This window comes from Myxine glutinosa, chromosome 3, assembly GCF_964187855.1.
Source record: "Myxine glutinosa chromosome 3, kmMyxGlut1.1, whole genome shotgun sequence".
Classification (NCBI taxonomy): Eukaryota; Metazoa; Chordata; class Myxini; order Myxiniformes; family Myxinidae; genus Myxine; species Myxine glutinosa.
The window spans coordinates 118825933-118852513 of NC_136263.1; the positions used below are offsets into that span (position 1 = coordinate 118825933).

General features: G+C 42.5%; 1 protein-coding gene across 2 annotated transcripts; it reads left to right on the forward strand.

The window, feature by feature from the left end:
- The first annotated feature begins 3100 nt into the window (after positions 1-3100).
- LOC137423248 (NADH-cytochrome b5 reductase 1) lies at positions 3101-26161 on the forward strand. Of its 2 annotated transcripts, none has more exons than XM_068110173.2 (9): positions 3101-3291; positions 5543-5707; positions 6084-6156; positions 8600-8706; positions 13342-13465; positions 14889-14975; positions 15056-15138; positions 18025-18124; positions 25342-26161. In XM_068110173.2, the coding sequence occupies exons 1-9, from the start codon at positions 3283-3285 to the stop codon at positions 25518-25520; spliced, it is 927 nt and encodes a 308-aa protein (XP_067966274.1). In that variant the 5' UTR covers positions 3101-3282; the 3' UTR covers positions 25521-26161. The 2 variants fall into 2 exon arrangements, with proteins under 2 accessions (XP_067966274.1, XP_067966275.1); XM_068110174.2 differs by having other exon boundaries at positions 3103-3291; positions 5567-5707.
- Positions 26162-26581: the final 420 nt, after the last annotated feature.

A 26581-nucleotide genomic window follows, 5' to 3' on the forward strand; every position in this document is an offset into this window, starting at 1 on the left:
CAGGACCATATCAGATGAATTGCAGGACCATATCAGATGAATTGTAGGACCATATTCGATGTATTGCAATATCATAAAAGATGTACTGCAGGACCATATCAGATGTACTGCAGGACCACATCAGATGTATTGCAGGACCATATCAGATGTACTGCAGGACCATATCAGAGGTACTGCAGGACCACATCAGATGTATTGCAGGACCATATCAGATGTACTGCAGGACCACATCAGATGTACTGCAGGACCATATCAAATGTACTGCAGGGCCATATCAGATGTACTGCAGGACCACATCAGATGTACTGCAGGACCATATCAGATGTACTACAGGACCATAAAAGATGTACTACAGGACCATATCAGATGTACTACAGGACCATAAAAGATGTATTGCTGGACCATATAAGATGTACTATGGGACCTTATCAGATATACAGCAGCACCATATCAGATGTACTGCAGGGCCATATCAGATGTACTTCAGGACCATATCAGAGATGTATTGCAGGACCATATCAGAGATGTATTACAGGACCATATCAGAGATGTATTGCAGGACCATATCAGAGATGTATTACAGGACCATATCAGAGATGTATTACAGGACCATATCAGAGATGTATTACAGGACCATATCAGATTTATTGCAGGACAATGTCAGAGATCTATTGCCGGACAATATCAGTGATCTATTGCAGGACCATATCAGAGATCTATTGCAGGACCATATCAGATGTATTGCAGGACCATATCAGATGTAAAGCAGGACCATATCAGATGTATTGCAGGACCATATCAGATGTATTGCAGGACCATATCAGATGTAAAGCAGGACCATATCAGATGTATTGCAGGACCATATCAGATGTATTGCAGGACCATATCAGATGTATTGCAGGACCATATTAGATGAATTGCAGGATCACATCAGAGATCTATTGCAAGACCATATTAGATGTATTGCAGGACCATATCAGATGTAAAGCAGGACCATATCAGATGTATTGCAGGACCATATCAGATGTATTGCAGGACCATATCAGATGTATTGCAGGACCATATCAGATGTATTGCAGGACCATATCAGATGTATTGCAGGACCATATCAGATGTATTGCAGGACCACATCAGAGATCTATTGCAGGACCATACCAGCTGTATTGCAGGACATCAGATATATTTCAGGACCATATTAGATGTATTGCAGGACCACATCAGAGATCTATTGCCAGACCATGTCAGATGTATTGCAAGACCATATCAGATGAATTGCAGGACCATATCCGATGTATTGCAGGACCATAAAAGATGTACTGCAGGACCATATCAGATGTACTGCAGGACCACATCAGATGTATTGCAGGACCATATCAGATGTACTACAGGACCATATCAGATGTACTACAGGACCATATCAGATGTATTGCAGGACCATAAAAGATGTACTGCAGGACCATATCAGATGTACTGCAGGACCACATCAGATGTATTGCAGGACCATATCAGATATACTACAGGACCATATCAGATGTACTTCAGGACCATTAAAGATGTATTGCAGGACCATATCAGATGTACTACAGGACCAAAAAAGGTGTATTGCTGGACCAAATCAGATGTACTAAGGGACCATATCAGATACACAGCAGCTCCATATCAGATGTACTGCAGGACTATATCAGATGTATTGCAGGATCATATCAGAGATGTATTACAGGACCATATCAGAGATGTATTGCAGGACCATATCAGAGATGTATTACAGGACCATATCAGAGATGTATTGCAGGACCATATCAGAGATGTATTACAGGACCATTTCAGAGATGTATTACAGGACCATATCAGAGATGTATTACAGTACCATATCAGAGATGTATTACAGGACCATATCAGAAATGTATTACAGGACCATATCAGAGATGTATTACAGGACCATATCAGAGATGTATTGCAGGACCATATCAGAGATGTATTACAGGATCATATCAGAGATGTATTACAGGACCATATCAGAGATGTATTACAGGACCATATCAGAAATGTATTACAGGACCATATCAGAGATGTATTGCAGGACCATATCAGAGATGTATTACAGGACCATGTCAGAGATGTATTACAGGACCATATCAGAGTTGTATTACAGGACCATATCAGAGATGTATTGCAGTACCATATCAAAGGTGTATTACAGGACCATATCAGAGATGTATTACAGTACCATATCAGAGATGTATTACAGGACCATATCAGAGATGTATTACAGTACCATATAAGAGATGTATTACAGGACCATATCAGAAATGTATTACAGGGCCATATCAGAAATGTATTACAGGGCCATATCAGAGATGTATTGCAGGACCATATCAGTGATGTATTGCAGGACCATATCAGAGTTGTATTACAGGACCATATCAGAGATGTATTACAGGACCATGTCAGAGATGTATTACAGGACCATATCAGAGGTGTATTACAGGACCATATCAGAGATGTATTGCAGGACCATATCAGAGATGTATTACAGTACCATATCAGAGATGTATTACAGGACCATATCAGAGATGTATTACAGGACCATATCAGAGATGCATTGCAGGACCATATCAGAGATGTATTACAGGACCATATCAGAGATGTATTACACGACCATATCAGAGGTGTATTACATGACCATATCAGAGATGTATTACAGGACCATATCAGAGATGTATTACACGACCATATCAGAGGTGTATTACAGGACCAGATCAGAGATGCATCACAGGACCATATCAGAGATGTATTACAGGACCATATCAGAGATGTATTACAGGACCATATCAGAGATGTATTACAGGACCATATCAGAGATGTATTACAGGACCATATCAGAGGTGTATTACAGGACCATATCAGAGGTGTATTACAGGACCTGTCCCTTAATCGTCGGTGACAAATCGTTGGGAAACCCCACAACACTAAACCTGATCAAAACCACGTTGGACCCTCTGTGGCCGAAACGTGAACCTTTCTTGTGGTTCGTATTTGTTGATAAACCGTCGAGTCAGCCTGTGCGTCGTTCCGGGCGGGGTTCGCGTCATTGCGTGAGTTGGGGGCGAGAATGGGGTTAATCGGGCGCGGCTGTGCGTCGTTCCGCCTATAAGCAGCCACGTGCTCTGTGACGCAATTAGCGAACATCTGGCGCTCTTACCGGGAGTTTGGAGACCTCGAAACGGAAGATATCACCGAGAGGGTTTTTTATTTATTTAATTCTTCACGAATCCCGCAGCCATGATCTTGGTGAGTTCGTGGGTTGAAGGGTCCTGTCGACGTCGGTCCTGTCGGTCGGGAATTTGCTTTCCTCCCAATTCCTGCTTTGGACCAAGTCATGCAGGGTGTAATGCAGGTAGTGGATTCTTGGAGCGGATCGTATCGTTGCATTGAAGCTCTTGCTGCTTGGATTAATTCGTGGAGTAGTTATTGGATTAAGTGGTATAATGGAATCGTGTAATGGGGTTATTGGGAAGTTTAGAGGATTAAGAGGTGGGGTATGGAGGTAGTCGTTTGGGACTGTTAGTACGTACATTGTGTATGAGCAATGCAAGCAAAGGGAACGAGACACGGGTTCTGTGGTTTAAAAATTCCGATCGCAGAAAGGGAATTGTTTTGATCGAGATGTTTATTCTTGTTTAATATTTAAAACCCAATTGTTTTGAAACGGTTTTTTTTCCGTAGCTTCGGCTTACTAAGTTCGGAGTTTTCAGATTAATTGTGGAAAAAGGTATTTGTCGAATCAAACGAAGGGCTGTAGTGTTTTAACCGGCCATCTTGCGAACGTGAGTCTCGGTGTATTAAGTGTGTAATGTTTATCTTTCCAGTTCCATTTGTCGAATAGCTCGACAGTGAACCAGCGGTGTAATAATAGCGCGACGGGCGGACGGTCCCACCTTATGTTAGGCTCCGCCCTTTCGGGGGCGTGGCATTCGCTCGACAGTGAACCAGCCGAGTAATAAATAATGCGACGATCCCACCTTCTGGTAGGCTCCGCCCTTGTAGCGTGACGGTTCCACCTCGTGTTATTATGCCTCGCCCTTTTAGGGGCGGAGCTCTCGCTCGACTGAATCAGCGGTGTCACCGTGCGACGGTTCTGTTCGGCTCGCTCTTTGGGGGCGTGGCACACGCCGTGTCCCATCGGTCTCCCTACCTTGGGAATGACAACCTGAGAACTGAATCTCAATAGCTCCATGGAGCTGAATCTCTCCATTACCGTGTTTGTTTGCCGCCGTTTAGAGCCATCATAAAGTTAAATACCTACGGTTGCTCCCTGTTTAACCTGTTGAAAGGTGTGGCTTCGCAAATTATATTGGATTTCATGTACACGTTGTGCAGGGATCCGACCAAACAGCACCATTGACTGTACACGACTTGTGAAGGACAGGGGAGGGAGCAGATGAATCGTGTCACCTGTTCTGCATTGTTGGTCGTCTATCCGTCAAAGGGGACGATAGGGTTTCTCTCCGTTTGTCCGTCTGTCCCACCTGTGCTTCTTCAGACTCCCCCCCCCAATACCCTTTAACATATTAAACTGAAATTTGGTACATGACTTTGTTATGACGAGTCGCAGCAAAAGTTGGAGCTTCAGGGCGTTTCGTCCATTTTTCAAAATTGTGCTCCTTTTCGACTTAGACAAATCACACCCCTTGGGGGACATTTATTGCAAAGCAAAGCAATTCTCACTCTTGTAAACTACGACCTCGGCTGGGTAACTTGTATAACCTGTAGCATCTTGTTTGGGAGGTGTAAATGTGATTTTTCTTTAAAATCTCCCATTTCTTTGCCAATGTTGTTCAGATACCTTCGTGCTTTACAATTAAAGTGTGCAAGAAATGGTCCCCGTAATGGAGCTGTGTGTCCAATTGTTGCAAGATACCCCACCATATTTACCATCTGATTGGCTGATCCGTTGCACACAACTTGAGGTGCTCCATGCTCGAGCTACCTCCTTTAGTGGTTGGTAAAAGTTGAGTTTATTTGAAGGTTGCAGGTATTTTGATAGCGTCACAGCTGTCTGCTTGGGTTGATGCGTCGCTCCACTGTGCCAACAATGCATCGTTAATGGTTCGCAATCTTTGGCAAGAAAACAAGTTTTTGCGAGAAATAGAATTGCAGAGCTACATTTATCATTGAAAGACGTTCCTTGTTGCACGAGTTGCTCAATTTTGGCAATTTCTCTCGTACAGTTTCCATTTGTACGGTTGCTGTCCCCAATTTGATGGCCTTCTCCTTATTGCGATAATGTGGTTGTTGCCAGTGCCCTGCAAAAATTCCAAGTTTCTACCCAAACATTCAGGGGGCTATACATCAGTGGCACAGCCGTGCTTACAAAATGATGCAGCCAGGTGTTGAATCCGAACGAATGAGAACTTGCTCCACCTTGCACTTTTGCACCCATGGTCTATTTATTTATTTATTGCTTGCTCGAGTCGAGCTCATTCCTCCACATTGTTATCCCTTCCAAGCGCATTACAAATCCATGTCTCCCCGTCTCCAGGACATTTATTTCCCTGTTCTCCAGGGTGTGCTACTATCCCTGGTAGTGGTTGTCATAACTGCACTCGGATTCCTCTTTCGGTCTTGGATAAACGTCCCTCGGGGACCACCTCAAACCTTGGCGGACCAATCGGTTCCTCATCATTTGCGTCTCGTCGATAAAGAGGTAACGCGTGAATGTGTCATGAAACGTAGGCTCCTCACCAAGCTCAACCATTAGCTTCCATTGAATTTCTGGTTTCGACTGATCGCTGTACATACAACTCTGCTTTATTGAGGGATGTTTCTAACTTTGGAACTTGAGGTTCCGAGTTTCCATTCCTTACTAGGAATACTTGGGACTCTGATTTGAATGCCAATGCACCGCTTTTAATTGTTGTCAAAAAAGTTAGTTTGGCAAGAAATATGCAGTTGTACATTTCAAATTGCATTTTATATTTGTTGCCGAAGATGGCTTAATTTTTCATTTAAAATGGCATGCTCAAAAAATGCAAGTTTTAAACCCAAATAATCAATCAATAAAACCTTTAATACTTTCTCAGGTCATCAACAAACACGTGAAGCGGCTGCGTTTTGCTCTGCCTTCACCTGACCACATCCTCGGTGTACCACTGGGTATTCTACCGCAACATCGTGCATGATATGTACTTTGGCTATCTCATAGTCTGTGACTGCTGTTGTGTGTGCCGGCATGCATGTGTATAGCTTCTATCACCTTGATGATTAATTGTTTTCCTGTATTTTGGCAAAGGGCCGTTTGAGAATGGGTGAGTGTGGATTGAAAAGAGAACGTGACATATATTTGGATAATAATTATTTCGTCATTTTCCATATTCTTTTCACGTAAACTTTTTTTTTCATATTTCTGAATTTGAAGCTGAACAGTCAAGCTGGTTTGTGCCCTTTGTTGTCAACTTTATTGTAGGGTCAGGATATCGGATTCTCATCCTTTATGGCAAACCTTACTTTGCTTCAAAAGCTTTGTTGGACTCTTTCCACTTGGAAGGCAAGCTACCGATGCCGTAAGCTCGCCAATTTGTCTTGGCTTTTCTAACTCTTCTCGAGATCAAAGTCTAAACAAGACGTCATGCAGAGGAAAATCCACCCCTCTCCAAAATAAAAAGTTGCCATGGATACATCAAATTATCCATTTCATTAAGATTATAATTGACGATCTTGATCAAAGCTCTGGTCAATCTGATTAACATTGTTGATTTTTGCAGGGTTTTTTCAGATGAAAATTGATATTAGAAGTTTGACCTTTTGACCCCAAAATAGTTGGTCTTCCAATTCCATGATGTACCATGCAGTTCTTTCATTTTCAGATTAATCGGATGAGAATTGACTGGTTCAGATGAAAATTGATGATTTTACAAGTTTGACCTTGAGTTGACCTTTAACACTTTGTCCTCAAATAGTTGGTTTCCCTATTTAGTGACTCGATATGCAAATGCTGTTCAATTTTCAAGTAAATCCGATGAAAAAAATAATAAAAATAATGGCAATTTTAGAAATTTGACCTGAAGATGCTCTTTGACCAAACGAAAAAACGTGTTTTAGGGCTACTCATTTTTATTTTTAAAAAGTTTGAAACTTTGTTTTTTTGATAGATTAAAAGGTACCAGAAAAGAGGACCGTGGGCCAAATTTCAGATCTCTAGGACGTACGGAACCTAGAAAACGATAGGCTCAAATATTTAAAACGGGACAAACAAATTAAATAAAAGTGTAGAAAATCAATTGGCTTCTTCTTCCTTATGACCAACTCTACCATCTGGTGAAGGTCAGTTTTAAATTGTGACCTGTAGGTGATAGACACATAAGACCAACCAATATACTTGAAAGATCTTCGATTTTGCAAGTACCAACCACCAAGAACATGGCCTTCAACCTTTAACTGTTTGCCTCGTTCCATTCATCATTCAAGAGCACCAGAGAAAATGTACCGTCTCTGATGTGTGATCATTTATACCTATATGTACGGGTCTATGAAACGTGTTCAGCTCGTCAGTAGAACTTACTTTGGGCTGATCACATTGCAAAACTAGAACGGCACCCGGTAGAGAGGATACCTCCGCCAGGCTGAACAGTTTACATTTTGTGTCCCATTGATAGGCTGCATCCGCATCTTCACCAAAATCGATTCAATTTGTACTTGTCCCACACCCAACCTGTCCACCAAGTTACATCTTAATCCGCCCATAACTTTGAGATACCCTGCTCAGACGGGTGAACAAACGGGTGAAAACATGTCCTCGGTCCACTCTCGGTGGTGGAGGTAACTGTTTTATTGACGTTTACCTCCCATGCTTGTTGTACAATGCTTTTATCCATTGTATTGAAGGACATCTTTGGGTGCCTCTTTGTCCTAATATGGTGAAGGAAGATTTCATTATCATGAGTAATATTTGAAGTGAAATATAATGCATTATTCATTCAAGATCACTGGTATCTAACTTCCTCGGTCTCGTCAATCTCATTGTTCCCTCCGAGGATTCAAGACAGCTGCTCACCAACATTATTGGTCACCCTCTCCTCCCACCTCATCCACAACAATGATCTTTTATGCCACCAATATCCCTTGCCAAGCCCACCTCTCTTGGTTTCCAGTTTCTCCCCCACTTCAGTGATTTAGTTTGTGGCCGTATCCATTTTGCTCACTTCCTGTGTCCTCGCCTTCACCTCTCATTCTTCCTCTTATCCCTCCAAGTTTCCCCCTTCCTATTTGTTTCACCTCAACCCTGCTGTTGCTGTGTTCTCTGCTCTCCTCCCTACTGTCCTGCTCGTTATTATATCCTGATACATTTTGTGTTCTAACCCCTCCACGAGCCTCGACACTGTATACCAAAAAAAGAAATCCAATCCAGGTTTGTCAGCCTCATCCACAATGTTCAGCAGCTCCAGATAGGCATGTCGCTCGGCTGAGCTCTAGTTTCAGATTTCTCTGCGTTAGCATCGTTTGATCTCTTAAGATGTGACACTGATTCGTGAACCTATGATGAAACTGACTTGCATTTGCTGGATGCTGTTGGTCCTCGTTTTTGTTTTGTTGTATGTAGGTCAATTTGTGGAGCTGAGTGCTGAAAAGGGGCAGAGTCGCATCTCCATCACTCGTTTCCCCATCTCTAGCCCTCGTACCAAAGGCTATGTGGACTTCCTTTTCAAGGTGATGAATGTCAGTTGAGGGGAACCCAAGAGGAGAGATTTTATAGTCTTAAATGTTTCGTTTTTCTGGTTTGCCTTTTTGTTTTTAGGATTTTAGTCTGTAAAGATAGCTAATAGGAGGTATGCGCACACTGATCCGTTTATTCTGGGTTTGAATCTCGAAACGGTCAAACTGTCAACCGGTGATTTGCATGCATGGGTGAGACATCCAAGCGCACTCTCCCCCATCCCCCCTGCCCTCCCATTGGGGGGATATTGATCCAGAAGGCCTATCTGCTTGCACTGATCATTGGACGTTAAAGATCCCATGTCTTTCAGTAATAATAGGTGACTTGTTGCAGTCACCCTGAACATGTTAGACATCCCTATTCTGAAAAGCTACTGAGATGACAACTGCAAACCATTTGGCTAATCACTTGCTATAATGCTGTTAGATTAGAGCAGCACTGATGATCTGTCAATAATATGGTATATTGATTACTCTAAAAAGAAGCTGACTGGATAGCCTTTGAATTTTTACCCTGCCAGTTGAGTACCAGTTCACTGGTAATTCCCTGTTTGTCGTTAAAGGCGGCAAAAAGGGTTGGCGTCAGGAAGGGCATCCGGCCGTAAAACATTGCTTCAAAAAGGGGACCAAAAAACAACAACAACCACGGTTCCCGAAAAAGGCCAACCCCTGCTTTGCGGGGAAAAATGGCCTCTAAAGGTTTTTTTTTTGGTTTTTTTGCTCACAAAGTGAAAAGTGGGGTTAGGCAATCTGTCGTGTACGTATGTATGTAGGTACATTTTATGCATTATTAAAATTCGTTCTCTCGGCAACCGATGGTCTGATTGACACGAAATTATCACCATGGTATGTGGCGACACGTGTACAATTTTATTATTTATTTTTTTGATTATGACGCCAAAGGCCATGTGGTACGGGCGCCATTTTGGAAATACCAAAAGCTGTGGACCTATAGCTCCGAAACTGCTCCATGGAAGAAATTGAAATGTGGCTCATTGTAAAGAACTCCGCATGGGGAATAAGACAGTGTTAATGATGATGCCATTGGTTCCTTCGTTATGACGTCATAATTCGACTGGTACATTGCTTAAACCGATCAGTTTGAGAGTGACCTACACAACACTTTTATTGGAGAATGTAAACTTGTAATGTCATTGGTCACATGGTCTGCAGACACGCACGTTCGCCACACATACCATGTACACATGTATGTAACCGAATGCATAACCCTGATTTTCACTTCGAGTGCAGGGTAATAGCAAGGACCTGCATAACCTCGTGGTAAAAGCCCTACTTCAGAGAATGTCACATAGGTATTTGGGTGGTGTATAGGCAACAGACCACTGCATAGCTTCACAGGGCCCATGATACCTATCGGCTCAAAATCCTTTTAACTGCGGATTTGGTCATTTCACACTGAAGGGAACACTTGTAGGGAGGGCATGGTGATTGAGAATGTGACAGCTCCGAAGATTTCTTTGGTTGCACATAGCAGTAAGCACCACCATGGCGGGTGGATTATTTTTCAGGTTGAAATTATGGGTGGAGCCAGGTGAACTGTGCAACGAATCCCAACTTTTATAGCATAGAATGTACAATAATTTATTGATGAAGTCTGCAGGAGGAGGCCATCATGCCCAAGCATTTCTGCCAATATTCATGGATCCCTTTATCCCCAATGCTTCCAGCTACCTATTTTCTGGAGCAGTGGTGGCAGCTGAAACTGAAACCCTTTCAGGTTTCGTTGCCACCACAGCTCCAGAGACCATTACATCTATTAACTACTGTCTGAGTGGCAGACATCTCCTTACAACGAACTCGATGAACAGACTGACTGCCAGACACTGCGAGATCCTAATACGTTACTTGAACAATTTGTTCAAGATAAGCTAAAAAAATGACACTATTCCATAAGAAATGTCAGCACACTTAGTCTTTTTTTCTTTTCTCTTTTCTTTTCTTTTTTCCCCTTTTTAAAATTTATTTATTGTTTACTTTTTTATATATATCTATAATTGTACCAATAATTTTGGACATCTTGTGGGGCAAAAGGTAAATGAGAATATAATGTTTGTGTATTTGTACAATTTGAGAAGTGTGTTTTTTTGTTTGCCTTCTATGTATGCACCCTTGATCCACCGCACGAAACGAGTTTAAGACCTGGTGGTTGTGTCGAAGGTTTTTGGAGGAAAAAAAATTTGATCCCACAAATTCAGGGTGGAGGAAAACCCATAAATATGTACAGCCTAGTGCCGTTCTGGGTGGGAAGAGGTATTGAGTCTTACTAAATTATTCCAATTCTGGGGGAATCATCACATCAGTAAGGAATGTTTCCTTCTGGGGCTCTTTCAGTCGAGGTTTATTTTAATCTTGAGCCATTCTTTATCAACACAGACAATTAACATGGTAATGCCATTCAACCTTGATGCCATGCATAGAGGCAATTAAGGATGCCTACAAGAAAATTCAACATAGGCCATTAAGCCCGTCAAACCTGCACAATGATTGCTGACCTGTGGGTGTTTGTCCGTACTCTATCCTTAAATCCTGAGCATCAAGGAAGCAGCATGTACCGTGTTTCGTTATGGTCTTCGTTGTGGCTGTGCTGGCATTCATACTGACGACCTCCCAAATTCAGAGTGGACATTCTGACCATTGTGCCACGGAGTCTGGTCCAAAAGGGGAGCAGGAGGTGGCATCATGAGCAGATGAGGCTGTTTGAGCGCTGCCCCTAAATATTCTTTATCATCCAGTACACAATGTTCTTGAGCACTGGCCCTTCCTGGTCTCATTTAGCACACCGACAGGGATGAGAGTCACCATCTGTCTTACAGCTGAAGTTCTTTGACACGGCCTTTAGCACACCTTATCACCCAAGAGAACCTTTACCCTCTCCCTGGGGGAAGGAGGAAGGAGAAGGGATGGGGTTGGGCAGTCCTTTTTGTGTTATCCCCTCTGACCGTTTTCTGCATTCCATTGCAATGGGCGTCCAAGGCTTGTCCTCTATGATGCCTTGCACACGTCAATGCAGACTTTAAAGGCCCAGAAAGCCTTTGTGGTCCTTTCTACTGCTTTAAGCAAGAGCATCCTGAGATGGCTGTTCATCAGGTCTTTGTTGCGGAGCACAACGGCTGGCTCTTGTGTCCATAATCCATGCCAACTGACTTCCCTGGTGCCATTTCACCAAACTTACCCAATCTTGCATCTTTAAGTTATTATAGTACGTTCTTTTGCATGTGCTCCCATGATAGCTCCAGGGTATTGCTCATTATCTGCATGGTAAGAACCACTGGCCTGGCCTCTCTCTCAGAAATTGTGTCCGGTTTTCAGATCTCTGCTGGGGTGGGGATCCTCAGCTTCTCAAGTGAGTGCACGAGTGTGTTTGGTGCCTGTATCAACCACACATGAAGTTGGTCACTTTGCTCTGTCACATTACCGTGGCACTGGCAGCGTGTCCTAATGCTTACCTGGGAAATGTGGGACAAAGTTTCCTTTATGCGGTAACCTTTATCGCACCATCCATCTGAATTTCTGTACCTAATTTGATTGCCTTCTCCTTAATGCTTTCACTGCAAAGATTATGGTTGTTGCTGGCACCAAATTTCTGCCCCAACCTTCAGGGGGAAATGCACCCGTTTTTCTATCACAGCTATGCTTCAAAAATGATGCAGCCAGGTGTTGAATCCAAATAAATGAATTTCTATGCCTTGCACTTTTACACCCACATGTAAATTTTGCATCAACTTGCCACAAACCTTCAAGTCAATATAGCCCTTGCCTGACTAGACGGGGAACTCGCTCTGTATTCAGCCCTGTGGCACTGGCCCTTAATGGTCTCTACTTGCTTCCAGTAGCCATCGCACATCAATTGCCCAAATGGAGCCAATGTTGGAGCATGGGCCAAGGTGCTGTCCAAGTTCAACCAGTCTCTGCTTCGGCTTCAGTGGTGCTCAACCAAGGTTATGTAGTCTGTCGTCCAGGGTTGCCCCTGCCACACTTCAGTCAGGACTGAATACCCAGATAATGTACTGCGTCTGCTGCTATCAAAACGTTCAGGCTCTGCGGCCCAATGGTGATAAATCGATTTCGGTCCTGCATTGCCTTCCCTTGCATGATTGCCAATGTCACAAACTTTTCCACATTGCTCAATTTTTGGCTGCCAACCAATGCATCCACGTAGTCCAATGACGCCTGGATGCCAGGCCGTTGGTTTGGTGAACAGGATACGGTTGCCTGCAAAGCCCAGTGCTGGGATGGTAGTGCCCCCTCACTTGGTATACCGGCTACCGCTTCCTCTCGGAAGTTGCATAGCATTTCACCTAAGTGTTGAATAGTATTGGAGATCATGGATCACTTTGCTTGATGCCTCAATGGCCAATAAAGATTTTGAAGATTAACAAAATGAAATAACAAACGCCTAATTTTGACATCTGAAATGAAGCGTCATTTCTATTTATTTATTTATTTTTTATTGCATCAACTATTGCTGAAGTCCATTTAATTATTAGGACTGCTAGTGTCCTTGTTGAATGTATGTACATTGGGAAAATGTATGTACTACATGTATGTACTCAAATGTATGTACATGCTTTATTTGAAAAATATATATATATTTTTTTCTATCTGTAGTTGCGTGAGGAAGGAGAGGGAAAGGAAGAAGGTGAAGATGCTGCTAGTTACATTGCCTCTCTTCGTGATGATGAAGTGGTGCAGGTCACGGGACCTCATGGGTCGCTCACTTATTTTGGCAAAGGTATCGATTGCACGCAAGATATTGGTTAAATTTGGAGGGAGAAATATTTCATCAGGGTAGCGTGTGCAATGAATGCTTGAAGTGACTTCAAATACTGACTTGATTTGAACTTAGTCTTTGTTTTCTGACATCACCATGGAGATGAATAGCTAATGCCGATATGATGTTCAGAATATTTTTGAAATTTACAATAATTTTACTGCTGAAATTGGTTCACAACACATTAGTCTTTGGTTTTTATTCCCCTTGTAATGCCTTCTCTCTCCCCATCTCCTTTCGATCAATATTTTAGTGTGGCTGTTTTTATTTATTTATGGGCATCATTATCTGGAATCTCTAATGACAAGGACAGGCCATAGACACAACAGATAAAGGATGGGGGGAACAATTTGAGGATGAGATGCTTTAAAAGGAGCGGTAGTCAGTTTGAAGGAGCAAGAATGGTTGTGGGTTCCAGAGATCGTTTCCCACATTTGGTCCTTTCTTCCTACTTGTGTTGACGATACACTTCCCGGGTAGCTGACTGGCTAGACACCTTTTTAGTTATCCCGACAGTTTGCCAGATTTGGTTCGGCATCGTTTGCTAGCTGAGGTAACTAGGATTGTGGAAGCGGTTTGAGATTCCAAGTATGAATTGTGGTATGATGAAGTTATTTGATTTGTCTACATTTACATTGGGTGACTCGGGCCAGGATTAGTTAGAACCTAGGACCTACATGTGGAATACTATACTATTTTGTCCATGTAACTTTATTTATATATATATATATATATGTATATCCTCTACTGACCTGTTATTTGTAGCCAACAATGTGCTATATTTACCTAGTTTGGATTGGAAATCAGTACAGGTTCCAGAAGGTTTAGTAATCGGAAGGCATTCACGTGGCTTATTTCTGCCAACATACTGTATGGATGTTGTTTGTTTGAAACTTCATAAGTGGTTACTGATGTTAAAATTCAAACTTGTGTATTGTCATTTGATATAAAACTACAGATTGTAAAGGTGTTCTTTTTGTTTTTGTTTTTTCCCCCTGAATGAATCTGAATTCTCACCTGAATCTGGCAAAAAAGTGTTGTTCTACTTTCCTGAATAATCCAAATTATTATCTTTGTCAATACTGCACTCTGATGTGCATGGTGGAGCTTATACATGTATCATATGCAAGAGCCATTGATGTACTTTCGCCACCACGTCCGCCCTCTATGCATTTACCCACGAACACGAGCTGCTTGTTTATGATGCCAGAAACGTAGGTTCATATGTTCATTCTCTGACAGTAACGACGAACCGCTCTGACTTTGCTAGAGCTTTGGCATGAAATTGATGAATTATTGCAGAAAGACTGAGGAATTGGTGTCTGTTTTCAATCCTCATCAAATATTAACATGTACTTCACGAGCACTTGTTATGTATTTGTAGGTAAAGTCAATCTGCAATCTGCCAATGACGAGTCTGAAGATCGTGAGGAATCGTTCAAGTGGCTTGCTGTGATTGCTGCCGACACAGGTACATTTTGCTCCATCCGCTGTTTTGAAATGTCTGGCTCCATTGGATTATTGCCTGATTGTGGGGTAATGTGTTGTCAGGCATCGATGCTGTGCTGCCAATCATCAGACGCGTTCTTGAGGAAGAGCATGCATTCCACTGCTCTCTGCTTTATATAAATCAGGTACCTAGCTTCACCTGCTTGTTTTTGAGATCGAGTAAATGGTTGTTGACATTTTGGCTGATATTTGCATATTTTACATCTAGTTTGTTCAAATTTCTCATCAATATTGATTCCACATCAGTGTTTTTGTCTGAATTTAATCTGGTGAATGTTAATCAATTTGAATAAGGAATGAGTCGTCAATCGATTATACTGTGAAACCCCGACATTTGCAGATTTGACATTTGCAGCTCATAAAATGTGATACGTTTCTAAAATGTTACATTCCTGGCCTAGTGCTTTGTGTATTCGGTTTTTGTTTTTTGTTTTTTGGGTGGAAAATGTTTTGTTTTTTTCCTTAATTATTTTATCATATTTTTGATTGGGGCCTGTGAGTGATTATCGAATTGTATATCTGTTTGAAGTCTTGTGATCCCTTTAATCTGCACACCCTTTTTTTTTTTTTTTTTTTTTTTATTTTTTTGTATACTGAATCGAGGCTCGTGAAAGAGCTGACAACCGCGAGGGAAAGAGCACAGGGGGACCACGAGGGAAAGACAGCACAGGGGGACCACGAGGGAAAGACAGCACAGGGGGACCATGAGGGAAAGACAGCACAGGGGGACCGCGAGGGAAAGTCAGCACAGGGGGACCGCGAGGGAAAGAGCACAGGGGGACCATGAGGGAAAGAGCACAGGGGGACCATGAGGGAAAGACAGCACAGGGGGACCATGAGGGAAAGACAGCACAGGGGGACCATGAGGGAAAGACAGCACAGGGGGACCGCGAGGGAAAGACAGCACAGGGGGACCGCGAGGGAAAGAGCACAGGGGGACCATGAGGGAAAGAGCACAGGGGGACCATGAGGGAAAGACAGCACAGGGGGACCATGAGGGAAAGACAGCACAGGGGGACCATGAGGGAAAGACAGCACAGGGGGACCATGAGGGAAAGACAGCACAGGGGGACCATGAGGGAAAGACAGCACAGGGGGACCATGAGGGAAAGACAGCACAGGGGGACCATGAGGGAAAGATAGCACAGGGGGACCATGAGGGAAAGACAGCACAGGGGGACCACGAGGGAAAGACAGCACAGGGGGACCGCGAGGGAAAGAGCACAGGGGGACCGTGAGGGAAAGACAGCACAGGGGGACCGCGAGGGAAAGACAGCACAGGGGGACCGCGAGGGAAAGACAGCACAGGGGGACCGCGAGGGAAAGACAGCACAGGGGGACCGCGAGGGAAAGACAGCACAGGGGGACCGCGAGGGAAAGACAGCACAGGGGGACCGCGAGGGAAAGTCAGCACAGGGGGACCACGAGGGAAAGTCAGCACAGGGGGACCACGAGGGAAAGACAGCACAGGGGGACCACGAGGGAAAGACAGCACAGGGGGACCACGAGGGAAAGACAGCACAGGGGGACCACGAGGGAAAGACAGCACAGGGGGACCACGAGGGAAAGACAGCACAGGGGGACCACGAGGGAAAGACAGCACAGGGGGACCGGGAGGGAAAGACAGCACAGGGGGACCGGGAGGGAAAGACAGCACAGGGGGACCGGGAGGGAAAGGGCACAGGGGGACCGCGAGGGAAAGACAGCACAGGGGGACCGCGAGGGAAAGACAGCACAGGGGGACCGTGAGGGAAAGACAGCACAGGGGGACCACGAGGGAAAGACAGCACAGGGGGACCACGAGGGAAAGACAGCACAGGGGGACCACGACGGAAAGACAGCACAGGGGGTTACCCTTACACACCATTTTGTGTGATCCAGGTTAAAATCAGAGCAATGGTTGCCGTTTTAATAGCTTGGAGTGCTTGAAGGTTGATATGGTATTCTGTATTACCCTTACAAAGATAGTTTAATTGGATAATTATTTGTGAGTACTTTGAAGCTATATTTTGTACTTTCGTGTTCTTAAACTTTGAAAAATTCCGGAATGAATCATGAACCTCTACTTCTCCCCCCCATTTTTCCATTTAAACATTGCCCCAACATTCATGGCATTTTTCGAGTGTATCCCGACAGAGAATGTCTGTCTGGATCTTGATATATATGTATATATTTTAGTTTGAGTGATCACTTTTACCTTGTAGCGCAAGACAAAAAAACAAAACCACATGCTCTACCTTATTTATTATTATGTTTTTTTTTTTGTGCATTTGAATTTTCTAGTCATTTTTAACTTGTAATTCACTACAAGGAACGACATACGAACACTAAGTTCAACATAGATTTGTTCACCTTCAAAATATGGTGGTGAAGAAATAATTTTTTTGGGTGTAGCTTCAGGAGAGGATAACGTTGCCTACTTTCTTCCTGTTATGTTACCCAGATTTGCCTTTCTTTTGAGCAGGTTCCGTGTGGATGCATGACCCAATTATTAGACGTGTTGAAACTGCAAACAAATTCGAATTTGGCACATCTGTGATTGGAAGTAGTTATAAGATATATCACTACTTTTATTTTATTGTTTATTATTGTTAATCTGTCCATTATAATCTAACAGCTTGATTGCCACCTCCAAGTCCATAGGCTTTTCTTTTGCAGATTCAGTAATTTAAATTCAAAATAAAGTACTATGTGTATCTGTACACAAAATTTCAATGATTCTGGAAGGAAAGAAGGGGGGGGGGGGGGGGTGGGTGGGTTCTCATCACCAGCAATTGACTTGGGCCTGACTTTACAATTTTACATCCATGTGTAATTCAAGTGTAAATGTGCTAATGATTGCTTCTTTACCTTTTTTATTTGTTATTTTTATTTTTCCCCGGTTCCATTGGCCAGCATTTATCAAATTGCAAATCGATTCCACCTCAAAAACAAGACTTATACATTTGCTAATTGTAGTTAACGTTTTGCATCTTCTGTCACGATTTCCCTTGTGCTTTACTTACATCTAGACCGAGGATGATATCTTGATGCGGAGTGACCTTGAAGATCTAGTTGCTTCCCACCCTGATCACTTCATTCTGCGTCTGCACCTTGATAAAGCACCTGAGGGTAAGACATCTTTTCTGGAAATGAAATGTGGGGTTAAAATGCATAGATTAGAGCAGTTGTGTTTATTTTTATTTTTTTTAGGATAAGTGAAGTAAAACCACTGATCAGAAATGTGTTGATTGTAAACATTAGATAGCCATGTCGTCTCACCTCACAATGTTTGTCTAAAACTGTTTTTTCCAAAACCGCTTTTGTTGTCCTATCCCTTGTAAACTGACATTTTATCTTTTCATATCTCGCAGCCTTGGAAGTAGACCAGGTGTAAGTTCAGGCACGTTTGTGAAAAGCTTGGAACATTGTGGTTGGGCCAAGTAACTTAGGGGTCGGGTTTAGGCTCGGACATGCCTGGATAGCTATTTTTTTTTAATGGAAAATCACCCCAAACAAGGCATGAAGTCACTCTCGGTAAGGGCCAAGGGAAGGTTAGAAAAAAGGTAAGGATAAAGCAAAACAAAATAAAAATAAAGCAAACATCCAAGATGCAGGAAGCAGCAGAATTCAGGTAAAATGCGATTAAACCATAAAGATGTAGGAAGTAGGAATTGACATTCCTCTCGAAGCTGAGTAGATCATAGGATAATGGTAAGCATGTTGGAGGTAGTGAATTCCAGAGCCAGGCAACACAAGGGATAAAACTATCTGCACAGCCTTTCGTTCTGAACTTTGGGTCAGCTATAGAGTATGGGTGTACAGAGATGGCAAACTGAGTCTTGCATCCAAACACTTCACGAATGGGTGGGTGAGGCTTATTGATTTCACAGGGTGAACATTACGTATTGTAATCACTTATTGATGAACAGAGCAGATTAAAAAACAAAAAACAAAACACCAGTGGGCAATCTGATACCAGATTAGGACTGGAGAAAGACAGACACAGAGACAGAAATTGCCACCTCCTCATGACCATGGTTCGGTTCACCCTAGCATTGTTAATGCCAATGGATTTGTGGCACCTGAATGGACTGCAATAAAGTACAGTATTGCATTTGTCCTTGTACTCTGTTATTGTCCTCTCCAGAGTATGATTGAGGCATTGTTAGATAATTAAGATTCCTGTCTGTTCGATCCTCCGAGCACCGTGTTTTTTATTTATTTATAAATTACCAACTTTTATCACCATTGATAGATAAATTGATAATTATTTTAGAGCTTGCACTCTAATGTCATTAGATGAGCAGTACAATTATCTTTAAATCGATGTATAGGTTGTGTACTATTTAAGAGGTCATATGACGCCTTCGCCTTTGTTGGAACACTTATTTTTTCACATGTGATACCATATTTGATTTGAGCTCACCTTTTCCCCAATTATAATGGTAATGGTTGAAATACAGAGAAATTGGGCTTTCACTGAATATGGAAAATGTGGGAGCATAGCCTTGCGCTTGTACGCTTATAAGAATCAGTAATTTCTTAAAATTTCAGATTTAACGCCAGATTTCAGCTTATTGAGGTCATGGAATCTAAAGACAGATTTTGAGTATATACATTAATTCGGCTGTGAGGCCATTGTGGAAAATCGCATCGTATAAAGCATAAAATCACTACAACCTCATGATTTGAAAAGTATAGCACCTACAATAGTGATGTATACAGTGATCCGTAGGGATGAAGATCAGGCATTCGATGATGAGTGGGGAAAGTTGAAAAATAATTTTTGAGCGTTTCACCATACCAAACTTAAGAACCCTGTGAGGGACAGTGGGCTGGCCAAGGATGAAGCCTGTTTTTGTTTTATATAATGCGTTTATCTTCAAATGGGGTGTTTTAAATGTACCCAAACACCCCCAGTTTTCAATCGTGCACTCCCTTGGTATGCATGCAACATTTTGGGCCACTCGGTTTCGTGGTTTAGGAGTCGTGGAAGATGACACACACCACACACACACAGACTGGCACACACATTCTCTTTTTACAGCATAGCCCATAGTAGGCTAGTGGCCAAATTAAAAAAGGGGCCTAAAATGTGAGAAACCCCTACCCATGGTAGAACAAGTCACAACCTATTTTTTCTTGAAGAGGGATGTTTGGGGAGTTAGAAAATCATGGTTGTGAACCTGAGATCATTGCACAACATTTTGAAAATCACGTTTACATATGTACCACTGCAGTCTGCAAAAATGGATTTAATCGCCACAGATTTTGGCTCATATTGGCTCATATATTTGTTAATACTGGTGCTACAAACACAAATTTGGTACCAAAATGTGCGGAATGATGACATATATATCTGTAAAAACCATTTGTGATGTAACAAAGGCTTTTGTGTGACCTACAGGCAAAAATAGTGGAATTTTGCGCAATAAATCAGCTTCGGGTTTACCAATAAATATCAACTAAACAATTAATTTCTTCATAAGTATTTGAGTTGTATTACTACATATTACATCAAAATAACCCTCTATCATTCTCCTTTTTAGAAATATAACTCATAAAGATAAATCAGTTGAATTAATAGTTATTACCGAAACCATATGTCACCCCCCCTAAAAGTAACCGACATTGATTAATTTATAATACATGTATATGCATTAACCAAACAAGAATGATTTTAAATCCAGTTGCAGAAAATCAATTTTGAGCTTGATTGCCTTTTTCTAAAACTACTGATATATACTTATCTTTAATTATTTCACTTCAGATGCTTGTGCTGACAATTGATCTGCAATTATGGATGCGTTCCTGTCGGAAAGAAACCTACCAGTTGCAACCACGTGTTACTTACCTTTTATCCGTGCTCCTCCAACAGACCTTTCCACCATATACACCATCCTCCTGAGGTTGGTCCAGATCGCTGCTAAACTCGGACAACCACATATCCTAGTAACAGCTGACTGTGCGATCTACAGCAAGGCTCAGCAGATCATGTGGAATAAGCCTGCAGCTCTAAATGGAAAGCTTACAATGCGACTGGGTGGCATGCATTTAACAGTCATTTGTAGCAAGTATTGGAAAACTGTATGGCGATGGTGGTCTCCTTTCAATGCTGGTGGACTCAGACGTCTATGCACCCGCAACTGCAAAGCTGGTGCTCCAAGGAAAGTAAGTATCCAGAGGAAACAGAGCAATGAAGCTGGTGTTGGAGGCTTTATACCGCCTCTATCAGGAAGCATTTTGGACATGGTTGCAACAACAGGAACACACCATGTTGCCCAAAGACGACATGTACAGGCTTGTGAGAGAGATCCAGAATGCTTTCAATGCAGGAGACAGGGAATCCGCAATAACACTGACGAAACAACTTGAATCAGAGCACATAGCACCTTTGCAAGCACAACAAGAGTTCACAAATGCAGGTAGGACAGTCTGCAACATTTGCCTACTGGGATACATTTATGCAGGGAGTAAACATCTTGCTGCGACTTCTGAGAGCAGAGCGCGAGGGACTGTTCGAACTCCATCTCATCGCCGTCTGAGAGACTATACCCTGGTGCCGAGCTGCAGACAGAGGAAATTATGCCAAATATTTGCCAGGATATTTGAATGATATGCTATCACTTCGGGAATTGCACCCAAAATCCTATCAATATCTGCAGGAAGGTGGATTTGTGGTCCGTAGGTCTTTGCGCTGGTTCAATGCTGTTGCTAGTGACCAAGCACTTGAACAAACAATTAACCGTGAGGGGAAGAGCCAGGGAGGTTTCATCGGGTTTACCTTGAGGAAAGGTGCCCTTACCAGATGGATGGTCACTCGACATGTCACAGCACAATATACAGAGGCTTTTAAATAACTCTGTGATGGGGACACTGAAGTAGCTTCCACAAACCACGCTGAGCATGGAAAGACAAGGATGGTAAGGGATGAACAAGATGTTACCAAGATCACGGAATTTGTATCAAACGCACAAAATCCGTTTGACCTACGTACTGTACCTGACGAATTGGTCAACATCGCCACAGGCCAGGTTGCTTCACAAGAAGTATCAAATGGACTTGGACATTTCTTAACAGACGCCCAGAAATGCAACAAAAGTTTTATCGAAAAGCGACTTCTTGCTGACCAAACCAAGAGGTTCTGGGAAACAGACTCACGAACAGACACCAACGTTTGCGGACATGTCGAAACCCATGAAAACCAACAAACGAGATAAATTGATGGTGGATTCAGAAGTACTTTTCCGGTGGCTGCTTGCTGTCTCAAAGAAACGTGATGTCAGTCTGGAATAAGTCCTGACACATGAACTGGCTCCTGTGCCACTGTCCCTCTTCAACAATGATGGGACAATGCGAAAAACCAACAAGGCGGATCTGGCAAAGAAGTTAGAAGCTAATTGCGAGGAAGTCCAGGTGCTCGAACCCTCTGACCAACATGATACTGCTTATGTCATTGATGGGATGGCACTACTTCAGGCACTTGATGAAGCCCAGTTTGACACATTTGACGATCTCGGACGTACCATAATGCAGAAGATTCAGTCACTGCTTGCTAGTAACCAAGGTGTGACATCAGTTACATTGGTTTTTGACAGGTATGATGTACCACTCTCTATCAAGCAGCTGGAAAGAGAACGTCGCACTGGTGGAGAGTCAACACCCAGATATGTCATCGATGGACAACGCACAGTTCCAAACTACAGGAAGTTCCTGAAGAACACCACAAACAAATCAGCGCTTGCCGATTTCCTCTGCAGTTACTTGACAGTAGCCGCCCAATTGCAGCTTGAGGAAAAACAATCTGTCACACTGGCAGGAGGCTTTAACGATGGCCTGCTAGTTAAAGTTGTGGATCATAGAGGCATCCGGGAACTACCTGAATTGTTCAGCACACATGAGGAGGCTGACACACGGCTCCTGCTACATGCTATCCATCTCGCCAGAGCACACTCAAGGGTCATTGTACGATGTGATGACACTGACGTGTTGGTCCTACTCATCTATTACTGTGGGAAAGGCATGTTTGGGGACACCAAAGTGTACATGAATGCAGGTCACTGTACAAAAACAACGAATCGTCAGATTCATTCCTGTCAACAGAATAATGGACGACATCGGTCAGGATACGTCAAGTTGCTTGCCAGCATCACATGCTATAAGTGGCTGTGACACAACCTCCTCGCTGTTCAAAGTCGGGAAACGCACTGCATATTCGAAACTCAAGCAAAACATTGCACACTTGGCACCACTGTCACGGTTAGGCCAAACCAGAGATACAACCAATGTCGTCAGCACTGCCACAAAATATGCTCTGTCGTTGTATGGTTCAAAGTCAAGTCACACACTCGACCAACTTCGTTATGTTTATGCCTGCACAAGTGACAAACCAGCATCTCTTCCCACCAACAGACGATGCTTTCGAACAACATCTGAAGTGAGCAAATTACCAGGTGGCGATATGGACCCACAGCCATGTAGCGAAGCCTGTACTTTGGAACCCCGATGGTAATGGATGGCAGGTCAGAGACAACAAACTTGAGCCTGTCATGTTCCAAAAGGATGCATCCCCAAGGGAGGTTCGAGATCTCACGCATCTCTACTGCACCGACGATGACTGTAGGCAGAGCAGAACATGTCATTGTATCTCTGCAGGACTGACCTGCACTGAATTCTGCTCGTGTAGTGCAGACGATTGTCCAAATGTTGATGATTCTGTTGTCTTTGACGACAGCACTGATGAAGAGCGTGACTGAACTTTTAAATGTATTACATGTATTACTTCATGTAATAGATGTACATAAGTTACAGTGCATGTTATGAATTCATTATCGTCATATGTGAAATAGCTTATATCAACATGATGTCTATAAAAGTCACTTTCACAATTGTGTCAGAATCTTAAGTCAATTCTTCATGTTGCATATCTGCTTCGGGATTTCTATCGGTCAGCATTAGTGGGGTGACATATGATTTCAGTTATAACTATATCATTTCAGTGACAATTATATCATTAGATATATTTTTCAAAGGGTAAATAAACTTGGATTATGTTGATGTAACAAGTATGTCTGCAAGTCCAATATTTTTGAAGCAATTAATGTTTTTGTTGATATTTATTGGTAAACCCAAAGCTGATTTGTTGAGTAAAATTCCACTATTTTTGCCTGTAGGTCACACAAAAGCCTTTGTTACATCACAAATGGTTTTTACAGATATATATGTCATCATTCCGCACATTTTGGTACCAAATTTGTGTTTGTAGCACCAGTATTAACAAATATATGAGCCAATATGAGCCAGAATCTGTGGCGATTAAATCCATTTTTGCAGTCTGCAGTGGTACATATGTAAACGTGATTTTCAAAATGTTGTGCAATGATCTCAGGTTCACAACCATGATTTTCTAACTCCCCAAACATCCCTCTTCAAGAAAAAATAGGTTGTGACTTGTTCTACCTTGGGTAGGGGTATGCCACCCAAAACCTCATTTGGCCACTAGCCTATAGGGCAAAGCCGTCTAGAACAGTGTTTGTCCGTCCATATGTATGTATGTCCCCCTGAAACGTACACCAATCAGAGCTGAGGATCTCGTCACATGACAGGGTGATGCGATTACGTCTGTCATTACGGCGGCTGACTCCGCACACCGCCATTTTGATTCCAATTTCGTTCAGGCTGAACATATCATTGAACCTGTCGTATATCACAATCGCCATGCTCTACCTTAACGTTTTTCATTCAGTGTGAAACACAAGCAAACAGATTGTTAAAATTATCATCAAATATCAAAAGCATAGGCGTTTCGGTCTTCCAGCGACACATTACTTCTAGGCCTTGGGCTTCATGCCTTCATAGCGCACTTTCAGCCGCTTCGGACAAATTATCCCAGGTTTATTAATACAGTAGTATTGTTTTTGTAATAATAATAATAGTGTTAATAGTAATAATATAGTAAATATAATCGTAACACTGCAATCATTTTGTTGCTATTGCAAAGTTTCTAGATTGAAGTGGTGTATGGTTGGTTCATTGTTGACTCGAAACATAGAACAAACCAGTGTCTCGATGCAAAAAGTTATTTAAAACTTACATTATTTAACTGGTTTCTCCACCCAGGTCATACTATCCTCTTCAACTAAAGTATCAAACAAGCCCCGGCTACGCTGCTGCTAGACTTTCGGTCTTGTTTATTATAGATGTGGAGAAGGAGAATGTAATTATGTTACCATTTTTTGCATAAATGATCATTTTAGGCAATTTGTTTTTTGAAGTAATGAGCTTTAGTGATTTACTTGATTTGCACCGTCATCTCCCCCCTCTCACACTTTCCTGTCTGCTTTCAGGCTGGGAACATGGTGAAGGTAAGGTAACGCCTGACGTGATACGTGATTGGCTGCCTCAACCTTTCACAGCCACTTTCCTTCTGCTGAACATGCCCTCCGGCCCTGCCCGTGAGATTTGCTTGTCTGCTATTGAGGACACAGACTTCCCCAAAGCCCGATTCCACGTCCTTGCTGAGTAAACATTAAATGATGCATTGACTTCGGTACTCTGACATGTGGCCGCACAACCAGTGTCGGTGTGACGTCATATAATCACGTTTGTGGATGGTTGAAATGGAATATAAATGATGTAACTTGTTTGGGAATGAACTGCACGAGCTTCAGTGCATGGTTTGCGTTTCGTTTCTCTGAAGCTTTGCACGGCGGACATGTTTGTGTACCCCATTCATGCAAGTGAACACGATTGTTTGCTCTTCACACCTTTTTCCAATTTGATGGTTGGAAAATCCTGAGTCATACACCTTGGCGTATTTCTTTGGGTGGGGGAGAATGAAGCTCAGTGGTTTTGGAGCTAGTCCATAGTTAGATGTTGGTATTGTTTATTTTTAAAAACTAAAAAAACAAATTGCTTATGGTGCTTATGCAGTCGTACATACGGTAACGTACATACAAGTGTTCCCTCCAATCCTATCGAGCATTGTTTTCCTTGGATCAATTCTTGCATTCAGAACTGTACTTTGAGTTTCTCATTCTGCTGCTGATAGTTGCTAGATGAGTCACCCACCTTCTTGCATGGTTTGAACTTATAGTTTTCATGCGAGTTTTTCTTTTCTTCCTCATTCTTTTGCACTGCTTTCACTATTAAAGCACCAAAGATGTTCATGAATCTGATTATTTTTATGCCTCCGCTGACAGTCGCCGGAGGCGTTGTTTTTGGGTTGTCCGTCGTACGGGCGAAACCTCGTTTTTATCAGCAACCATATGTCCGATTGAGATGGAACTTTCAGGGTAGGAGTGACACACATGCAGAATGTTTTTATGATAATTGTGACGTCACAAGTCACGTGGTATGGCAGCCATCTTGGATTAAAAGCAAATAATTAAAAATATTTCTCAGAAACCGCTGAATGGAAAAATTTGAAACTTGGCACATTGTCAAGTACTCCCAATGGGGAACAAAAGTGATAATATGGGTGAAGTGGTATACCAGCCAAAAATGTCTTGAACGAATTCATTGTCCTAAAAATCTAATTGCATGCACATGATCTATGACCCATTTGTATTGAAATATTAAATTGAT

What these genes read in the sequence shown, in the direction of transcription:
- LOC137423248 (XM_068110173.2), top strand. An exon ending in CATCCTCGGTGTACCACTGG is followed by an intron (nt 6,157 to 8,599) that starts GTATTCTACCGC and finishes TGTTGTATGTAG; the next exon opens with GTCAATTTGTGGAGCTGAGT. An exon ending in GCTCACTTATTTTGGCAAAG is followed by an intron (nt 13,466 to 14,888) that starts GTATCGATTGCA and finishes ATGTATTTGTAG; the next exon opens with GTAAAGTCAATCTGCAATCT.